The sequence below is a fragment of the Mirounga angustirostris genome, unplaced genomic scaffold (assembly GCF_029215605.1).
Source record: "Mirounga angustirostris isolate CCGP_5_RB_7025 unplaced genomic scaffold, mMirAng1.0.hap1 SCAF_1, whole genome shotgun sequence".
Lineage (NCBI taxonomy): Eukaryota > Metazoa > Chordata > Mammalia > Carnivora > Phocidae > Mirounga > Mirounga angustirostris.
In genome coordinates this window covers 3,652,435-3,678,646 of record NW_026991709.1, presented here as the reverse complement: position 1 = coordinate 3,678,646, position 26,212 = coordinate 3,652,435, and the positions used below count along the sequence as shown (strand labels likewise).

Sequence of the window (26,212 nt, the reverse complement as noted above, 5' to 3'; positions counted from 1 at the left end):
TTGCCAGTGTTCTCTTATGAGGAAGAGTGTCTTTGTCTGAGGGCTGAGTTAAGGGTCTTGATGGGGAGCATCCCATGGACCCTAAATCCAATCACAGCTGCTACTAGGAAACACAAACAGGTTATGTGATCCACAGGGAAGAGGAGAGACCACAGATACACAGAGGAGGAGGCCACGTGAGCATTGGGGCAGAGACTGGAGTGTCTCAGCCGAAGCCAAGGACTGCTAGGGCTCCAGGAGCTGAGAAAGCCAGGAAGGATCCTTCCCTAGGACCTCAGAGGGAGTGGCCCTGCTGACACCGTGATTTTGGAATTCTAGCCTCTAAACTGAATCCATCTTTTGCTTAAAGTCCCCAGGTGGTGATGCTTGGCTACAGCAGCCCCCGGGCCTCTCATGTCTAAAGAGGCAATACAGTCCTGGTGTCCCCTAGGCCCCAGGAGCGAGGCCATTCCACTCCCCAAGGGCTTTGCACTTTATCTTAATATTCCTGTTGCAAAGCTCTGCATTTCAAAGTTCAAATGCTCTCAGCAACTCCAGGGAAGAAAATGCTGTAAATTCAAAACCTTAGCCCAATGCATTGACAGTACTTGGAGACTGTCAATAAGCAGACTAAGGCTGGGAGCCCATGTGTGTCTTGCAATCTGCTTGCAGATCAGCCCTTGACAGGGCCAGGGGATGAGATACTTTAATATCCATTCTCCTGGGGAAAGGCATCCTGGTGCCAACAGGCATCAATCATCCTTCCTGATTGTAAGACAACAAGACGAACTTCCCTTTGGAGCTTTGCCTTAGAAGGTGTGTGTTTGCCTGTGGGGCCAAAGATGGGGAGTGGGAGAAAAGGGTCCACTTAAGGAAAAGGAGCTAGGCAAGGACAAGCAGACCAGCAGCTAGAGCTGCCTCCTGCCCAGATGCCCTTCTCATTCCGGCCATCCCTGATGAGCTTGGCCTATCCATCCCTGGTTACCATAACCCATCCATCCCAGTGACCTTGGCCTGTCCATCTTGGTGACCTTGGCCCATCCATCCCTGGTGATCTTGGCTCTAGGCATGACCAAGTTCCATGTCTGACCTGAAGTCCCCTCAGCCCACCTCCTATGGCAGGTACTGTCAGCTCTCCATCTCATCTCATCTCATCCTCTTTTATGACTCATCTTTCCATGTTTGTCCCTTGGTCCCAATGAGATCCAAAGCTCCCTAGGTGGGGAGTCTGTGAACTGAAGCTTGTTTCCCAGCCTCTGACAGGCATGCTCCCAATATGCTGGGCCCCAAGGATACTAACAGCAGTATCTATATAGAGAGAAAATATGTAATATCTATTATATGATAACATATATGTGTGGATATAGAAAATGTCCTAAGAAGTCACTATGGAGGGATGCTCTGTTCTGAATGTTTGTGTCCCCCCAAAATTCATATGTTGAAATCCTAACCACCAATGTACTAGCATTAGGAGGTGGGGACTCTGGGAGGTGGTTAGGTCAGGAGGGTGGAACTCCCATGATGGAATTAGTGCCCTTATACAAGGGACCCCACAGAGCTCCCTTGCCTCTTCCACCCTGTGAGGACCCAGAAAGTTGGCCCAGAAGAGGGTCCTCGCCCAATCATGTAGGCACCCTGATCTCAAATTTCCAGCCTTCACAACTATAAGAAATAGATGTCTCTTGTTTACGAGCCCCCAGGCTGTAGTGTTCTGTTACAGCTGCCTGGAGGGACTAGGACAGGGGTAAGGACATGGAAGAAACACAAAGGTAGAAAAGTTGATGTGCTCTGTATGGTATAGGCTGTTCCTATGGCTTTTCATTTCTTTGGTAGTGTCATAATGCCTAGGAAATAAAAAGTTGCTAGAAATTAAAGAGATTTCCACCTGCAATTCCTAATCTTCTTTCATTGCAATGACTTTGGTGAAATGGGCTGTAGCCACTGAGGGAGGAAGGAAGAGATCCCGTTTCTAGGCCACCTGTGGGATGGCGAGGGGAGGTGCCCATTGAGTAAGTCTAAGAATGCAGATGTAAAAATGCACATGCCTTTCCTTCCACCATCTCAGGCCACAATAGCGAGGAGGAGTGTTTTGGTGGTGCGCCATGGCGAAAGAGTGGATCAGATCTTCGGGAAGTCATGGCTACAGCAATGCTCCACTCCAGATGGTAGGTAATGTCCTGGCGGAATGGAAACCCAGAAAATAGGTAGATCTAACAAATGACATCCCTTCCTGACCTCCTGAGTCAACTCTACTATGGCACCATTCTTGAGAGTGACTGTGTCGAGATAGTATATGTGAGAGGGGTGTGCACTACATCTTTCTCCATGGGCGTTATACTCGTGCACTGAGTGTGTACGCTGTCTGTGAGTATCTTGCCTCAAATGCTGCATGGAAGACGGAGGAATGGCCATCAACAGTAAGCCATCTGCTGGTGTGACCCATGGGCAGTTGTCTTTCTTCTGGATACACACATATGGTAGCTGGTGAGTGCCCAGCATTGACTTGAGAGTATATTGAGGTCTCCGAACCCTCAGCTGTTGGCACAACCCTATCTCGCAGGCTCATTGCTCTATCTCTCTGAGCTCATCTTCACTGCTGTCGTCATTTCCCTACAATGTTTAACTGTGCTACTCAACAGATGGACGTATTCTGAACATGCACCTTGCTTACCCCAAGTTCACCGGGGATACCAGTGATGCTAAGAACTAAGGACGGTGCTTGTAAATACAGCACACCCACAGGCAATCCCTACCGATGATCTACATCTGTACCAATGCACATCCCTTAATGGAAAGCCAGCATGCCATGATTTCTAAGCCACGGACAACTGTATAAATGAAGATATTGAATGAACATGGAGTCACAGTAGCTGGGCTAGCCAAGCTCTTTTGGAATTCCTCCCGGAGCCCAGCAGGCTGAGAAGAGGAGAAAACCATTGGCAGATGATCAGCATACACCAGGAAAATTCTGAGCAGATTATATCATGACCGAACATACCTGCAAGAACCCACGGAGGGGATGCTCTGGTAGTATCTATAAAACAAGACCAATCAGAGACACAAAGGCTCAGAAGAGAAACAATAGGATGGTAGGCGGCTATGAGAATGAATTGGCACTCACACATGCAGTTAGAAGAAACGTTCTTGTAAGACAACAATGATTGAAAGCACAGACTGAAATGGCACCTGACGTCAGTGTGCGTGTGGTGGTGGTGATGGTGTGAGAACCAACACAAAACAACCAGCTCCAAAACCAGTGGTGGGACGTCATGGAAGGAGGAAGAATATTGGTCATCCAGACAAAAGACCAGGTTACCTACAGGGGAAAGTACTTTTTTAAAAATTTTATTATGTTATGTTAATCACCATACAATACATCATTAGTTTTTGATGTAGTGATCCACAATCCATTGTTTTCGTATAACACCCAGTGCTCCATGCAGTACGTGCCCTCCTTAATATGCATCACTGGGCTAACCCATCCCCCTACCCCCCTCCCCTCTAGAACCCTGTTTGTTTCTCAGAGTCCATAGTCTCTCATGGTTCATCTCTCCCTCCGATTTCCCCTCCTTCATTTTTCCCTGCCTTCTCCTAATGTCCTCCATGCTATTCCTTATGCTCCACAAATAAGTGAAACCATATGATAAATGACTTTCTCTGCTTGACTTATTTCACTTAGCATAATCTCCTCCAGTCCCATCCACGTTGATGTAAAAGTTGGGTATTCATCTTTTCTGATGGCTGAGTAATATTCCATTGTACATATGGACCACCTCTTCTTTATCCATTCATCTGTTGAAGGGCATCTCGGGAAAGTACTTCAAAGGCACTGGAGAGTCCAGCTTGAAGGAGGCTCCTGGCGGCTCTTTGCACCAGGCAAAGTGGCCCTACAGTGAATACTGACAGTCTAATTTGTCCAAATTCTGCATATTGCTATGTTTACCGTATTACAATGGGGTGTTTGGGGGAGAGGCCAACCTTTCCTCTGACCCTCCTCATTTCAGCTCACTTCTGGGCCAAATCCCCACGCCTTGTACAGCCCCTCATTTCTCAGGGCTGCTGCCAGGTCACCCCCTGTCTATAAGGTTCTACACCACCAGAACCTAATGTTGCTCCAGATCCTTGTCTTCTTCTGAGCTCTGCTCTCCACCCTCACAGATAGAGTGTCCGAGGACAAGAGACCGACATGGAGCAGATGCCTTTGAGAATACAACACAGTCAATAGACCTTCTCTTGGGGAAAAAAAAGAAAAAATCCACTTTTCCAGCAAACACGTGTATTTTGGCATTTAACGAAGGCCTTTCTTCAAACAATGTCTCTGCCAATGGACGTTCCAGGGAGGGAGCTTTCAGGAAAATCATGCTTGGAAAGGGCTGGGATGCTGTGAGCAGGGCTGGGCTGGCGTGCTCGGGCAGGGCACGTGATGGGGCCTGCCCCGAATGCACAGCAGGTCTCAGGAAAAGCGGCTTGGTGGCTAGAACCTGCTGGCAGCCGGGGGGTTGGGGGCTGCGTGGGAGGATGTGAGGGATAGACCCGGCACACAGCGAGATGAGGCCCACCACTTGTTGACCACTTACCCTGAGCCAGGCCCTGGGATCACAGTGACTCATTGTAACAGCTCTATCATTTCTCCCTTTTACTGATAAGGCAGACCTAATCACACAACTGGCAACCCCTGGTGTCAGGATTTGTACCAGACTGTCAGGTCGTAGAGCTCAAGGTCAAATGCTTCGCAGCCTCTAGATGGAGGGTGGGGGGAGTTCCTGTGGATCCTCCGGATTTCCAGGCATGCCTCAGCAGTTGGCTGAATAATGCACAATGCGGGAACATTCGGCCATGGGTACTCCATCCCCAGAGGCAGTATGACACATTGTCAGCTATGGGGACAGGCAGAATTTCACCTCCTTAATTAACGCCAACTTGGGATTCCCATCAAGTTAAGCTAAATCAGTAATGGAAGCAGGAAAATTGTATGAGTGAATCTTTGTGAGGGGTCCTCAGGGGACAAAGAGGGTCTCACGTTTCCTGAGGCGAAAACCTGTGTTTTCTGTATTTGAAGAAATGTGTGCTCAGTAGAGTAGAAATTTCTCTCCAGTTGAATCCACATCGCAGAGCACATTCCAGAAAAAACACAGTTGACAACTATTTAAGTGATAACCCTGCTTCCGATATGGGTCTCGATCTTGGGGGTTTTAAATATGCACTAAGTTGATGGACCTGAACGCCTGGTGTTATTTATGCTTTAGGGAAATACTACCGGCCAGACCTGAACTTCCCTTACAGTCTACCCCGAAGGAGCAATGGTATCAAAGACTTTGAAAACGACCCACCATTATCATCGTGTGGGATTTTCCAGTCCAGGATGGCAGGTATGTTTGGGGATAAGTACAATAATCACAGCAATGATTATCTCTAGTGCATACTGAGCCTTAGCTACACGCCCATTGAAGTCAGCATTAGCATTATCCCCACTCTGCGATGAGGACGCTTACTTAACCACAGAAAGGTTAAGTAAGTTGCCCAAGATCACACAGCTAGTGAGTGGAAGTGCAGAGATAGGACCCAGGACGGACGGTTGGGGAAGTCAGAAGGAACGAATGATAGGCGTGGAAAGAACAAGAGAGGGGAGAGGGGCGCCTGGGTGGCTCAGTTGGTTAAGCGACTGCCTTCGGCTCAGGTCATGATCCTGGGGTCCCGGGATCGAGTCCCGCATCAGGCTCCCTGCTCGGCAGGGAGTCTGCTTCTCCCTCTGACCCTCCCCCCTCTCATGTGCTCTCTCTCGTTCTCTCTCTCTCAAATAAATAAATAAAATCTTTAAAAAAAAAAAAAGAGGGGGGGGAGAAAAACCAACGACCACCGTGTACACTATGGATGTTATTTTAAAAATTAAAAAAACACATCTTCTCTTTGTTTTTATTTCAAAATCTGTCAGCTTGGGCTTATGCTTTATGTCTGGGGTTCTGGTTCCATTGATTGACTTTTTGGAACACAAGAAGCCAATAAATCCATCTGGTCTTCCTTTAATGAATGAAGAACCTGGAACCGGGAACTGGAGAAGGTGTGTGAACTGAAGGAGCTCGGTGTCCGGGCGGGCAGTAGATGGCCTCTGCATTGGTTCCGTGGGGCCACGTAACAAAGTGCCAACGTAGAATGGCTTCAGCAACAGAGGTGCATTCTCTCTGGGTTCTGGATGCCAGAAGTCCGCGTTCCTCCTGCGTCCGCGAGGGCGTCTGCCCCAGGCCCCTCCCCTTGGCGTGTAGACGGGTCCCTCTGTGCCCACTGTCTCTGCATCCAAACTCTGCCTTTTACAAGGACACTGGTCAGAGTGGACCAGAGCCCCCCTAGTGACCTCATCATAACTTGACCACCATTATGAAGACACCATGTCACACTCGAGGACCTGGGGTTTGGGACCCCAGCATATGAATTTGGGGGACACAATCCAACCTGTGACACCTTCCTCTACAGCCTCTGGCCTTGGCACTGTGCATATATCCTACTGAAAAGATGCCCTTCTTTCCCAAGGACCAGACCCTCTGGTTTTGTGAGAGGCAATGTGACCTCCAGGCTTGTCCTCCCATGAGCCTCGGGTAGTCTCAAGCTCCCCGTTGCCCCAGCACAGATTACCCCGACCTTAAAACAGCCCCCACATGTCGGCTCACGGTTCCATAGGGCAGAAGCTCAGGCACAGCGTGGCTGAGTTCTCTGCTCAGGATCTCACAGCATGAAAGCCAGGTGTCACCTGGGCTGGGCTCCCATCTGGAGCCTGTTGGAAGCAGTTCCAGTCTCTCCCAATGGCTGTTGGGGGGATTCTGTTCCCTGCAGTTGTAGGACTGAAGTCCTCATTCCCTTGCTGGCTATCCTCAAAGGGGTGCACTCAACTCCTAGCGACCCTACGTTCCCTGCCATGTGGTCCCCTCCATCTCTGAAGCCAGCAGTAGGCAATCTCTTGAGTGTTGAATACTGTATTTTTTTTTGAGAGAGAGAGAGAGAGAGCAGGAGGAGGTATGAGGACAGAGGGAGAGGGAGAGAGAAAATCTTAAGCAGGCTCCATGTTCAGCATGGAGCCCGACATGGGTGGGGCTCGACCTCACGACCCTGAGATCACGACCTGAGCCGAAACCAAGAGTCAGATGCTCAACCGACAGAGCCCCCCAGGCGCTGTTCGAATTCCCATACTTCTGAACCTCTCTGGCTTCTTTTCTGTGACAGCCAGAGAAAAATCTCTGCTTTTAACGTGCTCACCGGAATGGTCAGGCCTCCCTGCAATAATCCCCTTCTGCGGTACAACACAACACAGTCCCAGGAGCACCACTTCATGTCATCACGGCTTCCAGCCACACTCAAGGGGACGACACAGGCGTGTGCAGCAGGGGGTGGGAATCTCAGGGCCCCCGAAGGTCCTGCCTCCCTCTGGTGGTGAGGGCCCATCGGAGGCCACGGTTACGAAGAGGCGCTTCTCCACCTGCTGTTTTCCAGGGGAAGCACTACTGGACAGCGGCATCAGAGTCAGCTCGGTCTTCGCCTCCCCGGCCCTCCGCTGCGTGCAGACAGCCAGACACATCCTGGAAGGTCGGTGAGAACCGCAGCGAGCCTTGACCTCTTGGCTATTCTCCAAGGGGAGAGGGAGGTGGACGGGGGTAAGAATTGGATGAGGGGCGATGAATGGCCACGTAAGTCGTAAGACGCTCATGGGGCAGCCCTCCAAGAGCTATGAGCAGGCACTGAGCCCGCAAACATTTCTGAAATGCTGGGATTGTAACCGAGTGCCAGGAGCCTGTCATCACACTGTCCACCTTTGGTCTACATCCACCATGTGTTAAAAAAAAAAAAAAAATCTGGGGAGGGGCATTCAGAAAAACCCAGAGAGCTAGGAATGGCTATGGTCCCTCCTGAGCCCAAAGCCCACGACTTCCAGGGCAAGGGGCTCGGCTCCTGGGAGCTGTCCAGCACCCTCAAAGGCTGATGTCCCTTAGGACGCCACCGGCAGGCCTTTAGAGTTTCTGCCAGAGAAGTGCAGCCTATTTGGGGGCGTTGGTTCTGCATCTCCCGCTAGACCCCCGCCCTGCCCTCCTTGTGTGTGTGGGGGGGTGTAGGTCGCCGTGCAGGAGCACGGGCATCGCGATGCTCCACAGCGATGGGACAGAGGGCAGAGCATGTGGCCACAGATGCAGCAGGTGTGCAAATGTGGGGGAGGCGGCTTGCCTCTATTTTCTCAGAGACAGAGGGGGTCAGGCCACCAGCTGAAAGTGAGAAAAGGAAGGCCTTCTCGAGGTTTGGGGATGCACAGAAGGTATGACATGCCCATCAGAGAGAGGGGCCAGATCACGGTGGGGAGATGGTGGATGGCCGCTGGGCAGAATGGAGAGCCCACTGAGGTCAGAGAGCATGATTTTACATTGAGACCCACCCACTGACTGGGCCTGGGGCTTTCCTGCAGGTGCAGACATGGAGGAGCAGGTACAGAGCTGGCTCTAACAACTTGAGATGTGAAATAAAAATTCTCAAAAATGCTCTCTGGTGGTGGTAACATCAGTGCCTCTAGGACAATCTCTCATGGACTTGTAGCCTATATGCAGAACATCCTTAGTGTTATCATGATGCCTGATAAAGTTACCAGGGTATAAACCCTGTGTTCCTTCAGGAAAAAGAGGGCACTCGGCCTTTTTCCTAGGTCCTGGAACATGACTGATCTGTTTCCAGACTGGCATCCGAGATGCTAACCTGCCACCCTTAGTTTCAACGCCGGGTCAGTGGCTGTCCAGATGGACCATTTCCCAAAGTGTGACCCGCAGAGAAGTGGCCGCCAGGTGGCTCCACAGAAGGATCGGCCAAGCCCATTTGGGAATTTCTCCTACTGTTCCTTCATGTGACCTATTCACATGGACCTAACTGTGGACACGGGCCCTCCACGGGCTGGAGAGAGCCTGGGAGCCGGATTAGACCGTGGAACTCCCTTTCCTAAATGTGCTTTGGCAAAGGGACCGGTCCAGGGACCTGGACTGCATTTTGGGAACTGATTTTATTTCCAGCATTTGAGCCTAATGACATTTGCCCCATTTCTAACAAAAACATGCAGGTCTTCTTTGCCCCACTCACAGAGAATGTCTTCTGCCACAGGTCTTCTCTTAGCTGAGGGAGAAAATGCTTGGGAAGGGTAGCTGGGAGAAGTCGGATGTTCTGAGAGACAGCTTCCTCTGCCCTTCACCTTCTGCTCGGTCTGGGGTGTTTGTCAGGACGGGGCCTCAGTGTGACCCGTGTGCTCTCCTTTGGCCGGTCTTTTCCAGGGATTATTGGGTTGGCCAATACCATGTGCTCTCTCGCTCTTGACCGAGAACCAGGCCCGGCACCAGTCTGGCTGCAGAGCCGTCCTGGACCATCGGGGTGGGCACCAGGGTGAGCCCGCTGCTGGTGGTGCCTCCCAGCCCGGGTCCCTTCCCGATGGACGGGCGCCACCACTCCTCGGATACCTTCCAACCACCCAGTGGTTTGGGGCTCAGAAATAGCATGGCTATGAGTAATCACAGAACAATACTTGCCAAGAAAAAAAAAAACCCCACATTTTTAAAAGGTATTGTTTAGGTGTAAGGAGAGACTTAACTTACGTAAAACCAAAATGGACTCTGAGGATGATAAATGCTTGTGTTCTGTTGGATCCAGAGCTCAAACTGGAGAAAAGAATTAAGATAAGAGTGGAACCTGGAATCTTTGAGTGGACGAAATGGGAGTCCGGCAAAACCACCCCGACCCTCATGACCCTGGACGAGCTGAAAGAGGCGAATTTCAACATCAGCATGGATTACAGGTATGCCGTCCTCTTGCCTTCTGCCAGGGTGGGGTGCTTCTCTAGTGCTTGTTCAAGAAGAAATATTCACGACACCCATTAAAGATGGTAAGAAAGGCTGTATTCGGGGAGAATGCTGCACTGGGGGGTTGTCACAGGGGAGCAGAGTGGGACTCAGCTCCAAACACAATGAGGACAAGCGGGGGCTGTTAGCCGAGGAGCAGGGTGGGGGGTGGAAAGGTACTAAGAGGGTGGGTAATTCTCCATAAACTGCCCTAGCAGCAGCTGGCTGAAGGCAGGCCAGAGGGACCAGACATCACCAGGGTTGGCGGGGCATGCGGAGCTTGCTCAGGTATTAAGGGGGAGCCCATACCAATGCTGGGGCTTCTGGCTTCACGGTGTTAGCCGGAGTCTTGCTAAAACTGACTCTACGCAGTTGGACACTGAAGCCCCGCGGTCGGCCTCGCAAGCCGCGGGCTCGAGGAGCCTGGCTAGGGTGCAGTCAAGAAGACAAGTTTTGTCATTCTCGGCCCACGGCTGACTCTTGGCCATCACAAAACCCTCTGGTGTTCTGTGAGGGCACTTGCTGGAGATTGGACATCAGCCCTTTGTCGTTGGGGACACACAACCGGAGTGTCGCTGTGGACCACGAGCTGCCTTGAGGCGGGGCTGTCTTAAAAGGGCTTTTCCTGGGCACCTGGGTGGCTCAGTTGGTTAAGCGACTGCCTTTGGCTCAGGTCATGATCCTGGAGTCCCGGGATCGAGTCCCACATTGGGCTCCCTGCTTGGCAGGGAGTCTGCTTCTCCCTCTGATCCTCCCCCTCTCATGCTCTCTGTCTCTCATTCTCTCTCTCGCAAATAAATAAAAAATCTTTAAAAAAAAAAGGGGGGGGGCGCCTGGGTGGCTCAGTCGTTAAGTGTCTGCCTTCGGCTCGGGTCATGGTCCCCGGGTCCTGGGATCGAGCCCCGCATCGGGCTCCCTGCTCAGCGGGAAGCCTGCTTCTCCCTCTCCTACTCCCCCTGCTTGTGTTCCCCTCTCTCGCTATGTTTCTCTCTGTCAAATAAATAAAATCTTTAAAAAAAAAAAAGAAGGCCTTCTCCTTCTCCAGCTGACCACACAGCAAGCAGGCCAGCATGGCAGGGGTCCTCCCTCTCGTCCTTTAGGCCTGCGTTTCCCCTCGCCTCCCTCCTGCCGGCTGAGAGTTATGACGAGTATGTGGAGAGGTGTGCGGTGAGTGTGGGACGGATCATCAGCGCCTGCCCACGGGACGGTAAGTGCCTCCCCCCCTTCCCCGTCCCCCACCTTCGGGTATGGGCAGGCCCCAGGGGTTGGGGTCTTACCTCTGGTGTGGAGACTGGATGATTTTACGAACCTAGGAATACCGCAACTCCCTCCGCCCCCCACCCCAATCAACAGAGCTACATGGAGGGCTCTGCAGTAACGCAGTGTGTAGATACATGCCCCTGCCGCCCTGGGGACCCCGATTCTGAGACTGGGAGCCGATGGGATCTAGGACAGTGGATCAGCACAAACCACACATGTCTGCGTCCTAGGAAACAAGAGACTGAAGATGGAAGAACCAGACATCAGGCCACATTTGAATGCCGATCGGCACAAAACATCTGTATCAATAGATGGTTCAGACCCTTAAAAAAATCCGAATGTGGAATCTGAATGTGGAAATGCCTAAGAGACGAGTGGGTTCTGTTAGGTGTGACAGTGGCGGGTTGGGTGTGGAAGGGTGGAAGTCCTCACTGGGAGGGGCCGCCCCCGGCAGAGTCTGAAACGCTGGACGTTGGCGATGGGGGGGAGGGGCTGGGGGTGCTCTGACGGCGCATGATGCACAAATGTCACACCGTTGCAGCTGCAGGAGGCGGGAGGCCCACCTTCGGGCCTATCTGGGTATCTCTGAAAGTGTCCATAGTGAAAAGCTAAAAACTAAGCCTTTAAAAATTTACATTTAGCAAGTGTGTAGTGAACATCGTGCTGTGTCAGACGCCAAATAAAACACGGTGGGGGAAACCCAAGTGAAGAAGCACGTGCTCCCCCCTCAAGGAGTTTGAACATGACTGGGGAAAGGGGCACGGCATCTGGAATATTAGGAATTTTGAGTGGCATGAGACTGCTTTACGTTGCCTACTTCGACGGGCTGGCATCCTGGGAAGTGTTCTTTTGGGAACCGCACCTTAGTGGCATTTAACTGATCGCCAAAGCCCTGTTCCTCACACTGACTGCCACGGAGCACCACAGGATGGAAGATGACGTTAGAGCCTTCCACTGCACGGCCGGGGTCCCTCCTCAGCCCGCCGCTTTCCTGCTGTTCATGTCAAGCCTCTGTCCTGAGCTGAAATTCAGAGGCCATGGGATGCTCTGCCCTTCTGAGGACCCCCTACAGGGATGAGGCCCTCGGGAACAGGGATAGAGATCTGGTTTATCAGCTCCTGAGCCCACTGAGCACCGTCTACGTGCTGCTCACTGCAGGGAACACAGCCCACCCGTCCACACGGCCGCACGTGCCACGGAGGCTGCCGGGGTGCCGCACCTGAGCCGTAGGACAAGCGGGATTTGGAAGGCAAACGGTGCCCGAGAGCAGAGAGCATGAGCAAGGTGGGAGGGTGGCAGGTACGACAAGCCGCAGAGGAGGAATGAAATAGCCAGGTGGGCTGGAGGGACAAAGCCAACACCTACCGGTCCCCGGGCAGGGGGCCCTTCACGGATATTACCTGTTAACTGCTCACCTTCCTGTGCGGTCTGTGACATCACGGCCCCACACTCCCCATGACGCTGAAGCTCAGGGGGCTGGAGCCCGCGTGTCCAAGTCACCCGCACGCTGACCGCACAGGCCCAGAGTCCAAACTGCGCGTCCTCCTCCCAGACGGCGCTTGGCCGCCGCACCGTGACTTGGGAAGCCAAAGATACGAGAATGGAATGAACAGGAAATAACACAGGAAAAGTACATCAGGGCTTCAGTCCTGTTGGAGAATTTACAGTCGTGTTAGGAGACAGCGTGAACAGACTGTTCTGTGTCAGCTGTAGCCCTCGGGGGAGGCCCGCCGCCCGACTCCCTCCGGCAGGTGGATCCAGTGGGTCCGGTCAGGGCACCTCCCGGACTCGCCCGGCTGGGCCAGCTCTCTCCCGCTGTGCTTGGTGCCTGTGTTGGTCACACTCAGAATGGCCTTATCGAAGCAAGAGGCATCAGCAGGCTCATGGTGGCCAGCTGCCTGACAATTCTCTAGCTAAGGGACCCAGCCTGGGCGGCAGCCACCACCACATCCTGCGAGAGATGGCAGCTCGGATCATGGCGCAGTCCCATCCCCGAAGCTCGCGGCAGGTGCTACCGCCGCAGATCGTGCCCACGGACGTGATGCACACGGACTATGCACAGGTGGCCACCTGCCGCACCACTTCCTACCCCAGCTCTCTCAGGCTTCGTGCACCACAAAGTGGTTCCCCCCAGTAGCACTGCGGACCCTTGTTCTAATAAAAGGCACCCTCTGTGCCTCCTCTGACCCCGAGGTGTGCTTTTCTCTACAGTGGGCGTCATCCTGATTGTGAGCCACGGCTCGGCGCTGGACTCCTGCACTCGCCCGCTCCTTGGGCTGCCACCCCGGGACAGTGGAGACTTCGCCCAGGTGGTGAGAAAGGTACGTGCCGGCCCCTTTCTCTTTGGGCCATGAAGTCAAGCCCCCAGAGCCCACAGGGTCATCATATTTCCTTCTCAGAATGAAAACAGGTGTCCAGCCCACCCAGGGCAGCAGGGACCACCCCACTCGCCCCATCTCCTGAGAATGTGTGCACCTGCTCTTATACAAAGGGCAGCCCTGGGTGGGGGGGCTGACGGGAGCAGCTTATCATCTTTTATCATCATTATGGCAACTTTGGCCATTTGCTGCCCAGATTACTATTATTATATATTATTATTATTACAAAAAAGTAAGATATGGTTATCCCCTGCAGCTCCAGTAGTTGAACAAATGGTCCAGTGGGGAGTAAACCCTGTGGACACAAAGAGAAAGAGCAAAGGCTGGCCTGGCTTGCTCTGGAGACCCGGGGGCAGGGGGCTGGAGGACAGAAAGGAACCCCCACCCTCTTGCCTTTCGAGTCAGCCCACCATGGAACACACAAGACTTGCGGTAGCCTGAGTGCCTGGGGTTGGGCTGGAGCTCTGCAAACACTTACAGGTAACCACCATGTAGAGAAGGACAGTGGGTACTTTGCAACAACCCGTTGACCATCACCCAATAACCCAGAGGCGGCTTTATCCATCAGTGAGGTGAATCAAGGCGGGGAAACTAGGGGCTCAGACCCACCCCCTGTTCCTGCCCCGAAAATCTACTCAGGGCCAGATTTGCCCCCCCCGTCCTTGTCCTTTTTATCAGATTGATCAGTTGACCGATGACCTTGAGGCTGGGAGTGCAGTGCTATAGACAACACCTGTGATGGGAGATGGGTCCCTGAGTTGTCTCCTTGGTGCAAAATTGTCACAGGACCACGAGTGGCCAAAGTCTGTTTACAGAGGAGCAGACCCCAGGCCCCGACCAGCCAACACCAGCTCGGAGCCTGGGCAAGGTCCTTGGCTTTCAGAGCCCCGCCCTGCCTGCCGCAGAAGGCCAGGTCCTCCCTCACGTGGGGGCGAGTCAGAGAGCAATACCTGCGTGCGCCTTCTCTCTTCTCGTTCAGTGTCCTCTGGACCTGAGTGGAAGCATGCATCCCCTCCCAAGTGTCTCCAAGGTGGGGTTTCCCAACTGCGACCCAGATGTTCCCAAGCCCTCTGGGTCCTGGGCCACCGGTTGACTGCTATCTGAATATAGGGCTCGAGCCTCCAGGCCATGCTGGATGACGATGGATTTTTCTGGGGGTTCTCCTGGTGGCCCCCGCACCACCTGCTCCCCGAGCGTCACTCTTGCTGATGTCACTGTCTCCCTCTCATGTGCTCACGGGCTGCACGCTCCAGATCCTGCACCCCTTCCCAGGCTGTCCTGGGCTCCCGGTCATCCACACGTGCCAGCTGCAGACAGAATCGCAAATTTGGTGCTATCCCAAAACCCCACTGGTCTTCGCAGCCAGATTCCCACCCACTCCCCTGACTCTTGGCCTCCCCTTCTCACGATGCCAGCCTTGAACTTCCAAATTCCTGCGACTTTCTTATCCTGACAGTTTGGTGTCCACCTCGCCCCCTCTCCAAATGAGCTGGACTTGCCTGCACATATCAGACATTTACCAAGGGGCTCTGGGGAACCCCGGGCCTTCAAATCAGGGGCAGATGGAAAGAGACCGTTCACAGCCTTCCCTTTGCCCGCCACACCATGCTGCCCCCACACGCACACACACACGCCCACACATACGTAGGTACACACACATGCACGCATACACACACGCGCACAAAGATGCATACGTGTGCACATGCATGCATACGCCCCTGGACCCACATGCACACATACACACACACACGCAAAGTCTCTCTAAGCAGGAGAGAGTCGTCCTGAGTCACCACCAGCCTCCACAGGGATCCCCCTGCATGTTGGAATTTCTGCAAATTTTGTCTCACTGAGGAATTTCTCAGCATCAAAAGAGAGGGAAAAAAGGAAAGCAAAACATGCAAACAAACCCAAAAAAGCCTTAAAAACAAAAATCTACGCGAACGCTTTCACTTTGCAGTTGAAGTCATGGAGGTTCTAAAGTTTCACTTAGCGGTTTTTTCTGGGCTCTGCAGACAATACCAGTATCCCTTTGTGATGCTAAATTTGAGAATGCAAGTCAGTCCCCAAGCAGCACCCTGAGCTTTGCAGCCTGGACACTGCCGAGCTTCGGGCAGGGTGCTTCCGTGTTGGGGGGCACCATGCTCCTGAGCCCTGGAGGACATTAGCAGGATCCCCGGCCTCTGCCCCTGCCAACAGCACCCCGGTGTGACAACCCGTGGGAGGGGCACGGCCCCCGCCCCAGGACGGCTGTGTGGGACGTGGACGTGGGCATCGTGTTTAGGGCAGCAATGCCAGCGTGGGCCCATGGCGCCCGCCTCCCCGGCCCAGCAGGACCTGCCGGCTAGCTTTGGAGCGAATGTAAAATCGATTGACCTGGTATAAAATATTAATAAGTGATTGGAAACTCTGTCCTAGATTCCTTCTCTGGGCATGTGCTTCTGTGAGGAAAATAAAAAGGAAGGAAAATGGGAACTGGTGAATCCTCCCGTGAAGACGCTGACCCACGGCTCGAACTCGGCGTTTAACTGGCGGAACTGGCTCCCGGGCAGCTAGGAGCCGCGCTCACGCTCTGCTCGGCGCCGGGAAGAGGGGCATCCTCCGCTCCCCCGATGTGATTTGTAGATGCACGAAATGCACTTTTGGTTCGCCATCCGCTGTCGCCTTCCCAGCGGCCACCAGTGGACCGTTACCCTGTGAGTGCAGCCCTTGAGATGTGTGGACCTGCCGCGTGGCCGGAGGGAAGGAGCCACGGCGACCCACCACGGGGTCCTGGAAGGACGCACCCACTCTATGTGCTGTGTTCTGATGAATCACGTTCCCCGTCGTTTTCCTAGTTCTAGTCCAGTCACTTTTGGGCCATGTCCACACAGGCTGAAATGGGTATAATAGTGAATAAAATGCAACAAGAAACCACCGGCCAGCTCGAAGGCACGGAGCCGCGGCTCGGTGTCCACACCCTGGGTATGAGTTTCCCATCGTTGCCATAACAAGTCACCACGGAGCAGCAATTAGGGACAACACAAATTTTTAATCACACGTGCACAGATTAGTTCCGTTACAGCTCTGGGGGTCAGGATTTCTAAGACAGGTCAGCGGGCTGCATTCCTCCCAGAGGCTCTTGCAGAAGTGGCGGGGAGGGGTCTGTCCCCTTGCTTTCCCCGCTGAGGCCCCTGCCCTGCCAGCCTGCAGACAGCAGCGTCTTCAAGCCCCCCCGCCCCGTCCCACCGCTTCCACCACCACGTGGCCTTCTGCCTCGGACCCCGTCCCCATTTTGTAAGGTCTCTTGGGATTACAGAGGGCCCGCCTGATAGTCCAGGATGGTCTTTCATCTCAAGATCCACAACTTATTCCGTCTGCACGGTCCCCTTTGCCTTGTAAGGGACACAGTCACAGATCTGGGATTAGGATGTGGATGGCTTTGGGGACAATCTCCATCCCCCACACCCCACATATGGGGCTGCTTGTACCGGGGCCCCACTATGAGGATGTGACACACCCCACTCAGTGCAGACCTTCCCCAGCTTCTCCTTTTCTCCCTTTTGGTCAAGTGGAGGGGGAGGTGGCCTTGCAAATGGGGGGAGCATGTTCCGCCCGACTCACAGGAGAGACCCACCACCAGCACAGGGACTCCTGCCCAGATGCTGCCAATCCCGTGGTGCCTCTGACTCTCCAGCTGTTGGTCCAGGTGGGTGATGGGTGTCTCTCCCGTGGCGTCCTCGACCCAGCCCCCACTGGTCACACCTGTCCCGACGGCCAATGCCTTCAGCATCCCGAAGTCCCACGCTGGCACAGTGAACCCGACTGGCCTTCCTCCTCTCCCACCACGCTCCCGTTCCAGTGTTTGGGACCGTGGTTGACCCTGCCTTGCACAGAGCAAAGAGGGAGCTGGAGGGAAGAGCCAGCCCCACCCCCAGCTCTCCCCTGCTGTCTCCCAGGCGAAGCTGGGGACACAGTCCGTGGAGCTCTTGAGGAGCAGAGAGGGTGGACCCCGGAACCTGGACGGGGAACCAGCCACTCACAAAGAACACACAGGCCACACAAAAGGCTCTTCGCTGTGCAGTCCAACTGGGCCTCCCGAAGGAAAGATAAAAGTGTTTGTCCCTTGTTTTACTTTACTCGTGACGTTGTTTTTCTGTCTCCAAACATAAAGATGTTTGCAGGTGGTGCAGAACAGAGAGCAGAGGGCTTGGTGGTCCCAAGGTGTCTGGATTCGCCCTGTAGAGGGTGAGGCTGCTGGGTCACCTGCCCCTGGGTAATGAAGGGGAGGGCCTTCCTCCTTGCCGGGCTGCTGATGGGGGTTTGCAAGAGATGATGAGATGGGCTTGAACCTCAGATTTCAAGGCCAAAAGAGCAAGAAACTCCATTTTCTTTTTTTTTTTTTTTAAGATTTTTATTTATTTATTTGAGAGAGAGACAGAGAGATAGTGACAGAGAGAATAAGCGAGGGGGTGGGGGCAGAAGGAGAAGCAGGCTCCCTGCTGCAGGGAAACTCCATTTTCTTTTTCTTTTTTTTTTTTTAAGATTTTATTTATTTATTTGAGAGAGAGAGAATGAGAGAGAGAGAGAGAGCATGAGGGGGGGAGGGTCAGAGGGAGAAGCAGACTTCCCGCCGAGCAGGGAGCCCGATGCGGGACTCGATCCCAGGACTCCAGGATCATGACCTGAGCCGAAGGCAGTCGCTTAACTAACTGAGCCAGCCAGGCGCCCCAGGAAACTCCATTTTCTTTAAATTCTATAATTCTGGTTTTGACTAGCCCCCCATTCTGATGGCAGGAAAGCCCAGTTCCGACCCTTTTAGCTTCCAGAATGGGCCTCATTGTCAGGACGGGGGCCCTGAGAACAGAGCCACGCTGGAGAAAGGGAGGGATGGAAGTTTATCACGGATTGGTGCAAGTTTGCAATTCTACCAAGGAAGAAGCCGAGAAACAAAGAGATCCGTGAGCTCTCTGTGGGCTCCAGCATCTGTGTGTTTGTAAGCCGACAGTGACCCCTGCTGACGTCCTCTGGGAACGGCCTCCTGTTACCGCAGACCCCCACCCGGCCCACCCACCGCATCTCTGGTTTCCTCACGGGGGGTGGGGAGGGGGCTGCAAAAAACAGGCCTGGAAAGGAGCTCTCCACGCTTCTGCTGACTCCCCTCATGTGGCGGATAGTCCCTTGTGTTCACGAGCCCGTGGCGCGGTGAGGGAGACCCGACCCACCACCGGCTATTTCAGAAGATGGAAGGGGGGGCACGGCCTTGGGGCCGGGCAGCAAAGGATCGGGGAGCCTAAGTCTGGCCTGATGGGGAATCTGGAGCCTCCGAGGGACACGTGCGTGGTGACAGGTCTGGGGCCACTGGTCCCTGGCAAACACCCTCTGTTACCTGAGAAGAAACAGCCATCGTAATTTCCCACTGAAGCAAGTCTTATTTTAGAACCAAATTTGAGAATTTTTTTTTTAGATCTGGTCATGTTGATGAATTTCATGGGCTAAATCGTGTGCCCCCCAAATTCATAAGTTGAAGTCCAGACCTCCAGCACCTCAGAATGTAGCCTTATTTGGAGGTCGGGGCTCTAAAGAGGTGATAAGGTAAAGTGAGGTCGCTAGGGTGGTCCTGATGCAATCTGACCGGTGTTCCTATGAGATCAGGACACAGGCACAGAGGGCGACCGCGTGAGGAACAGAGAGGACCACATCCACGTGCCCGGGAGACAGGCCTCGGGAGGAGCCAGCCCACTCCACGCCTGGACACCGGACCTCCAGCCTCAGACTGTGAGAAGATACACTTCTGCGGTCCCTTGTCACAGCAGCCCTCGGACAACACAGTGCCCAGAAAACCTTGGTATAAACACCAAAAAATACAAACCCCTGAGCGGCTGAGCACCAGCCATGTCATGTAGCTTGGCACAAGGTGTGTGGTAAACGGCACCATCGACTGAGCCTGTTAGATACCCACCTCCATGCGCTTCCTCTCCCGACCTTTTTTTCCCCCTTTATTGTACTTATTTTTAAGCATTAAACATAAAAAAGTCTGGCTCCCTGTGGGCCAGCTAGGTCAGTGGGAGGGTTAAAGGCAAGAACACAGATCCCCAGGTGCCGTCCTGCTCCCCGCCTGGGAGAAGAGCATGGTTTCTATGCTCCCTGGGCTCGCGCCCACCCAGGTCATCCGGGAGCCACCAGGGGCTCGCAGGTGCTCAGGAAGGAGTCTGTGTGACACAGTCCCCAAGCTTCCCCGCAGAGCCCACTGCCTTTCTCAGCCCTCGAGTAAGGGGGCTTACTGGTGGCTTTGCCAACGCGCCCATCGGGAGGAAGACCAGGTATCCACCTGGGGCCACCCCCCAGTGCTCCCAGAGCCTCCCTCCTCTGCAGAGCCAAGCTGGGAAGGAGGGTGGTCTTCTCCACTCTGAACCACTTTGTCGCCTGACCTCAGGGGCTCACGAAACCCCACGGACAGCCCTAACCGGAACCTCCATCCTTCAGGCCCCCAGACCAGCCCAAGGAGCCACAGAGGGTAGAACTGGGGAGCAAAGCCTCCCCTCCTCACCACGCAGAGCCCCCTCCCTCCAGCCTGCACACTGAAAGCAAGCGGGAGTACTCACAGATGCCGGGACCACAGATCTGGAGCCCCAAGAAAGTCAGTCGAGATCCTGGGACCACAAGAGGAGAATCAGTGAGTGCCTGAGCTCAAAGATAAAGCTCAGACGTCGACAGACCTCATGTACGCCAACGTCACTGGGAGATGCAGTGACAGAAAACATCCCACGTACACAGCAATGACAACAGAACAGAAGATACCCAGGACTATGCTTAGGAGAACACCTGAGAACCTAAACCTGCCACGCGGGCCTGGAGGAGGACGGGTCTGGTTGGACAGGCACGCTGGGTCCTTGGGTAGGAGGGCCCGGCACTGCGAAGTGCTCACTGAGCCCTCCTGGGGGCCCAGCACCTGTGATCATGACTCACGGCGCAGCTGTGTGTCCAGGGTTCAAACCCTCAGCACTGCGGACATCTGGGGAGGGGAACTCTTTGTTGCGGGGGGCGGGGGCTGTCCTGTCCATTGTGGGGCGTTTAGCAGTACCCCTGGCCTTGACCCAGTAAGATTCCAGTAGCACGCCCCTTTGACAGTCATGCTCACCAAACACGTCTCCAGATCTTGCCAAATATGCCCTGGGGAGCAAGATCGTCCCCCACTGAAAACCCCTGCTGTGTTCGCTGAGCCCTGGTCCCGGGCCATTTGTCAAGGTCCTTGGGCACCCATGACAGCACAGGGGTGCGGGGCGGGGGGGGACCCGGCGTAACCATTTCGCACCCTCACGGAGTAGACGCGCTATTCTGGAGACGAACATCAGGAAAAAAATGTGTCTATCTCGAGTTGAGCAGCGTGTGATGCTCTTGAGGGCAGGGTCCTGTGACATGAGGACAGAGGAAGTCCAGGCACGAACCGGCCCCCTGCCACCCAGATTCTAGATGTGGAAAGTGTGCCACGAGCATCAAAAGGCTGCAGCGTCCTTGGGCCCGGGGCCGATCCCAGCACAGCAGGACGCTAGGGTGGAGGAGTTCCTGTCCCATACTCACCCCACGTGCCCCAGGGGCCCACAGACGGTGCCCGCACACGGATCGGTGCGAATGCCAGAAATAGTTTCCATTAACAAAGAAGACATTATTCGAACCGTTGTTGGAAGGATTGCACTGCATCTCAGGAGACCTGAGTTCGTACCCCATTCTGTCTCTGGCCCACTGTGACCTTAGGCACGATCTCTGTGTGGCTTGGGTGCAGACTGTCAGCGGGCCGACCCGTCACAGCCTCCTAGCCTGTGTTCTGGAGGAGGGGCTATCTTCCGAGCAGTGAGCAGCAGTGGGCTGAGCTGGAGCCTTTGTGGGGTCTGCCAGTTTCCAGGGTGTAAATTCTCCCACGACGGCGGATTCTGAGCAGATTTATAAAATGCCTGAGAATGTAGAAATCAGCCTTCATGAGCTGGGATGGGCCGGCTTCAGCCCACAGGTGATGGGTGGTATGAACACTGTTCTGTGGGGAGAGGTCACCCCCTCTTCTTAGTGAGAAGAGGCCAGGACAGGCCTGCCTGTAGGCACCGCAGGCTCTGCCCACTTCCAGCAAAGCGGGGAAGAGGGAGCGAGATGTGGGCTTGGACAGGGTCAGGAGAGGGGAGACGGGGCACTGGAGCCGGGAGGGAAGCAGAGCTGGGGGGCAGCAGGGGAAAGTCTGGGGCCTGGGCAGACTGTTCGATCCTGGGATCCCTCCGAGGCTGCGTCTCCTTTGAGCTCCCCACCCGGCCAGCGACTCTGGAGCCTGGACCATGCCTGGAGGGGGCCTCACGCCTTGTCTCTCCAGCCTCCCTGTTCAATGGGATGCTTCTGCCTCTTCTGACCCCATTGGCTCTGCCACACGAGGAAGCCACACAAAGCCAGCACACCGTGCCACTGAGATTTGCAGGCGGGCATCCAACTATTAAGTCGGACTGAAGTTTTAGAGACGTAGGGGATTTTAAAGATGCTCCATCACAAGTGTAACCAGAATCCAGCCATGTCAAAAGATGTTTGTAAGTTGCTGCAGAACATTTCCAGAGTCGTTAGCTTTTCACCTGTTTGCTTCCAAGCAAATGCCACTTCCAACTGTTGAGGACCGTTTGCTCCTAAAACTTAAGCCCCACAAAAATAAGCTAAGAATCTCACACACACACACACACACACACACACACACACACACACACACACCTACTTAGTGAAGCCTGTAAGCAAAGAAGTTCCCTAAGAAGTCATTTGAAAAATGATCTGGAAATGTCAGATTTCTCCTCTCTGCAAAAGTGTATTTCTTTCAACTCTGAACTCAGTATCTTTCACTGCATGCCATCCATAATGAGGTAACAATTCCTTAGTGCAATAAACCAAAGTATTTTCCAAAGAAGCCATAGCACAAAACCAACATAAACCCCAATGGAGAAATGCCTGTGAAGAGCTCGCTGCAGGGAGAGCCCGCAAAACGCCTCCCAGAAGGACAGCCCAGTTGAGTTTAGTGATTGATTTTGGAAAATGCGCGTTTTATTTGCCCTTGGGGATCCTTGGACCACTTTGCCGTCCTTGATCTGGGAACAGCTAGGAAGGGCTGAGTGTGTGCCCTGGTTCACTTCATGGTTAAACACTGGGGCCCCCAGCGCATTATCCGGGAGAACTATAACCAGTCTTGAGGAAAGGTGAGGAAACGCCAAATACGTCATTTCCAATCTGCTTCTCAAACCCGTGGTCTCTGGGGCATCACCCGGGAGCTTGTTAGAAATGCAGAGGCTCTGGCCCCTCACTGGCCCACTGGACCAGAAGCTGCATTTTAGCACCGTCCCCGGGGGGTCTGCATGCCCGCCAGTGAGGAGCAGTGCTGTTTGCCTTGCCGTGTGTATAATGCGAAGCGCCCTCACAGATGAAGAAGGGGAAAGCAGGGAGCGGACCTAGCGACGGTGAGGACATACCGTCTTGTTATAGGAATCTGCTACCTGCATCCCCCAGGGGTCCTGGGGACAGAACCGCAGGCTCAGACCCTGCCCTGGAGGAGCTCCCGCCGTGGGCAGGTGGGTGGGACGGTGAGCGGGGAGCGGAGTATGGCAGGTGCCGCCCAGAAAAACGCACCACCTGTTCCTCGTTCAGACCGGACTGAGCCCCTTCCCCTGAGTGTAATGGCTTATCATGTATCTCACAGCTGTTTTTATTGTGGTAATAAACCTACTGGCGCTCAGTTATAATCCTCCTTATGTTATCAACATACCCTGCGACTGTCAAAGTTCATAACTTTGTGGCACGATGAAAAACATTTATCCTGCATCTGCAAAAGGCAATAAAACCCAGTAATGTCGTATAACCTATTTTACACACTCTCACAAACCCAAATTCTAGGCACCCGTTTTCCAATCTATTTTACTCGGCAGATGTGTTCCGGGTCGCTGCTGGATAAAATGGACCTGAGTGGACTGAGGCGGACGGTGGCGGCCACAGCCAAGCGAAGGCTTATTCCTTGGAGGTCGTGTGGTTAAGTACATTCCTGCTTCATCTCATGGAATCCTCAGGGCCACTCTGACATCACCTAACACTCAGGGACCGTCAGGAAGCCGGCCGGCTGGGAGGCTGGGCACCTGGACGCATCAGCTCGAGGGTCCTGACTGCTGTGACCCTGAGACGTGTCAAAGGGACTCCAAGCCGGGGGTTCTCGAAGTGTGGTCCCTAGGCCAGCAGCACCTGCATGCCCTGAGGGCTTGTTACAAACGCACCCACGGAGGTCCCAGCCCAGACTCAGGGGATCAGACACTCTGGGGTGGAGCCCAGGAATCTGTGCTTAACAGGCCCGCCGGGTGATTCTGGTGCTCGCCCGAGTGTGAGCCGCTGCTGTAGAAAAAAAAACCTGCTTTGTAAAGGAATCCCACTGCAAACCCCTTACAGAGATGGCCCCTTGAAGTCGCGGACCAGGTGCTGCTGTCAGTTTTGCTCAAAGGCAAGACCCCGATATGACGGGAAGATGGTCCCGTGACTTTATTTAGACTCATACACATGTGTGCATTCATGCACTTGCGGGTCTATATACATATTTGTTTCTTCTTATAATTTCGGGGAAGAATAGCAGGTTCTTCACTGCGCAGAAGTTCCCAGGCCAGTCTGAGGCTCTGCATGGCAGTAGCCCCATCCCCACGGCAGCTCCTGGGACCCCATCCTCAAGGGGGCCTCTGGCTGTTTGCGGCTTTGCCCAGAGGCTCGCTATGAGCTCTGAGCCTAAGTTCTTGCCGCCGAGTCCAGATGTGGGAGGAAACCACACCATTTGCCCACAGGCAACAGGGGAGCTTCAGTGGCCACATGGCGTGGGCCCCTCTGCCCTCGGTGGCCTGCTCTGCTCTCACGTGGCTGTGACAGAAGCGACAGGCCTCCTGGGTGGGACGTGGGGCTGCCCGGGCGGGACGCTGAGCAAACCACCGTACTCCCTCTGGTTTGCCCCTGGGTAAAATCCAAAGTACAGGGAAGCTGGAGGCATGGGTAGGGTGTCACTTGAAAGTCACTCTCTCCTCCTCCCAGTGGCCGGGAAAGAGGACCACGGGACAGATGTGCACCCGGGGATGGGGCCCGGGGAACAGAGAGGGGCCCCAGGAGTGCACAAACAGCCCGACTCGGGGCTGGACCCGAGGGTGCAGCATGCACAGATGGGCTCACAAAACCAGCAACTCTTCCCCAGACTCCCCCTCCCAGAAGTGTTCCTTCAGCATTCACTGGTGAGAGTCTGCACGTGCCAGGCTCTGTGCCAAAGGCTAGGTACCAGTGGCTGAGCTGGATGGCTTCCACTTGCCTCTCTGTCCCCAGGCTGAGCCATGTGGACACATCACCCAGGCTCCTGCACCCTCGGGCCGATGGGGAGCCCGGGGGCGATGGCATGAAGGAGGACGATGGAGTTGGGGTATCTGTTTCCACAGCTCACTCCCTTGCAAGGTTTCCCTCATCTTTGTAAATAGTTCCTTTCAAGCTACCCTCGGGGCCGGGGAGGAGGGGGGGGGTCTTTCCTGCCACAACCTTGTAATCAGTTCAAGAGTGGCTCAAGAAACAGCTCCTCGCATTATCGGATCCTGGATTACTCACACGTGCAACACGTATGTGGTCACCTCCTTGCCGGTTCGGAGAGGATGTAGGTCGCCCACGGCGTGCAGTAACGTCCCTATCGCTCACATTCGCACGGCTGATGGCAAGGGATGGGGGCATCCCCAGCTGCGGCTCTCCGTTACCATAACTACTGGTAATGACACAGACTGCACGTCCCCTGGCCTCTCAGGGCCCTGGAGGCACACACCCCAGGAAAGAGAAACGCAGAACTGTGGACATACAAATGAGAGCAAGCGCGGGGAGTCAGTGGTGCTCCTCCTGTGATCACTGGGCAGATGAGCTGAGGACCAAGCATGGGTCTGCTTGTAAGGGAGGCAGAGCTGAGGGCCAATTAAAATGCTCAACTCAGGGCAGCTGGGTGGCTCAGATGGTTAAGCGTCTGCCTTCGGCTCAGGTCATGATCCCAGGGTCCTGGGTTCGAGTCCCGCATCGGGCTCCCTGCTAGGCGGGGAGCCTACTTCTCCCTCTGCCTCTGCCTCTCTCTCTCTCTCTTTCATGAATAAATAAATAAATAAACATTAAAAAAAATAAAATAAAATAAAATGCTCAACTCCAGGAGAGAGTGCTGGAGAAAGGGAGTGAGAAGTGGAGAGACACACAGTGGAGACATTTGGGTGGAATCGGATGAGAGGCTGAAGATTGGGAACTGCAAATTCCCCTGCAGCCGCAGGCCTGCAAAGGAGCATCCCCTCCCCTCTCTCCTCTCCCGCCCTTTCCCTCTCCTCCTCTCCCTCCTCCCTTTCTCCTCCACTCCTCGCCCCTGCCCTCCCCCAAGGAAGGGAACCACCTTTCTCTGCTACAGAAGCCTTCCTACACCTGCTCCTGGGCGAGTTGCCTCAGATCCGATGCTAGTTCTCTGGACACCCACCACCTCTCATCGCTCCGGTCAGAGAAGAGTTGAGACCAAGGGAGCCCAGGTTGGGGGGGCACAGACCTTTCCAGGAGGGAGCTGCCCGCACAGGGGAGGACTGCGGGTCCCCCAGCAGCCCAGCAGGAACCCGGGAGCAAGTGCCAGACCAACTGGGATGGCGTAAGTCGAGATTTTTTCAAGTGTTTGACGTAGCTGCCCTGGCCTGGGATTTACACGTTGACTTAAGCCCCAAAGGGGCGGTTAATAAGTCCCCA

The 26,212-nt window shown here is 54.3% G+C and overlaps 2 protein-coding genes across 5 annotated transcripts in view; one reads left to right on the top strand and one right to left on the bottom strand.

Annotated features, from left to right (window-relative positions):
* UBASH3A (ubiquitin associated and SH3 domain containing A) overlaps positions 1 to 16,462 on the top strand; it is a 36,741-nt gene extending 20,279 nt beyond the window's left edge. The window contains exons 8-14 of one of the 2 annotated variants that reach the window (XM_045863575.3): positions 2,045 to 2,144; positions 5,226 to 5,348; positions 7,459 to 7,551; positions 9,640 to 9,784; positions 10,928 to 11,034; positions 13,299 to 13,408; positions 15,881 to 16,462. In XM_045863575.3, the coding sequence (XP_045719531.1) occupies positions 2,045 to 2,144; positions 5,226 to 5,348; positions 7,459 to 7,551; positions 9,640 to 9,784; positions 10,928 to 11,034; positions 13,299 to 13,408; positions 15,881 to 16,018 (816 nt within the window). In that variant the 3' untranslated portion in view covers positions 16,019 to 16,462. The remainder of the gene's footprint in view (positions 1 to 2,044; positions 2,145 to 5,225; positions 5,349 to 7,458; positions 7,552 to 9,639; positions 9,785 to 10,927; positions 11,035 to 13,298; positions 13,409 to 15,880) is intronic. The other variant, XM_045863576.2, reaches the window with a different exon arrangement.
* Positions 16,463 to 16,689: 227 nt separating this feature from the next.
* The window catches only part of RSPH1 (radial spoke head component 1), a 34,535-nt gene continuing 25,012 nt past the window's right edge, over positions 16,690 to 26,212 (bottom strand). The window contains exon 9 of one of the 3 annotated variants that reach the window (XM_064578505.1): positions 16,690 to 17,753. In XM_064578505.1, the coding sequence (XP_064434575.1) occupies positions 17,704 to 17,753 (50 nt within the window). In that variant the 3' untranslated portion in view covers positions 16,690 to 17,703. Of the gene's footprint in view, positions 17,754 to 17,879; positions 25,297 to 26,212 lie in introns of those variants that run through there. The other 2 variants (XM_064578519.1, XM_045902415.3) reach the window with 2 other exon arrangements.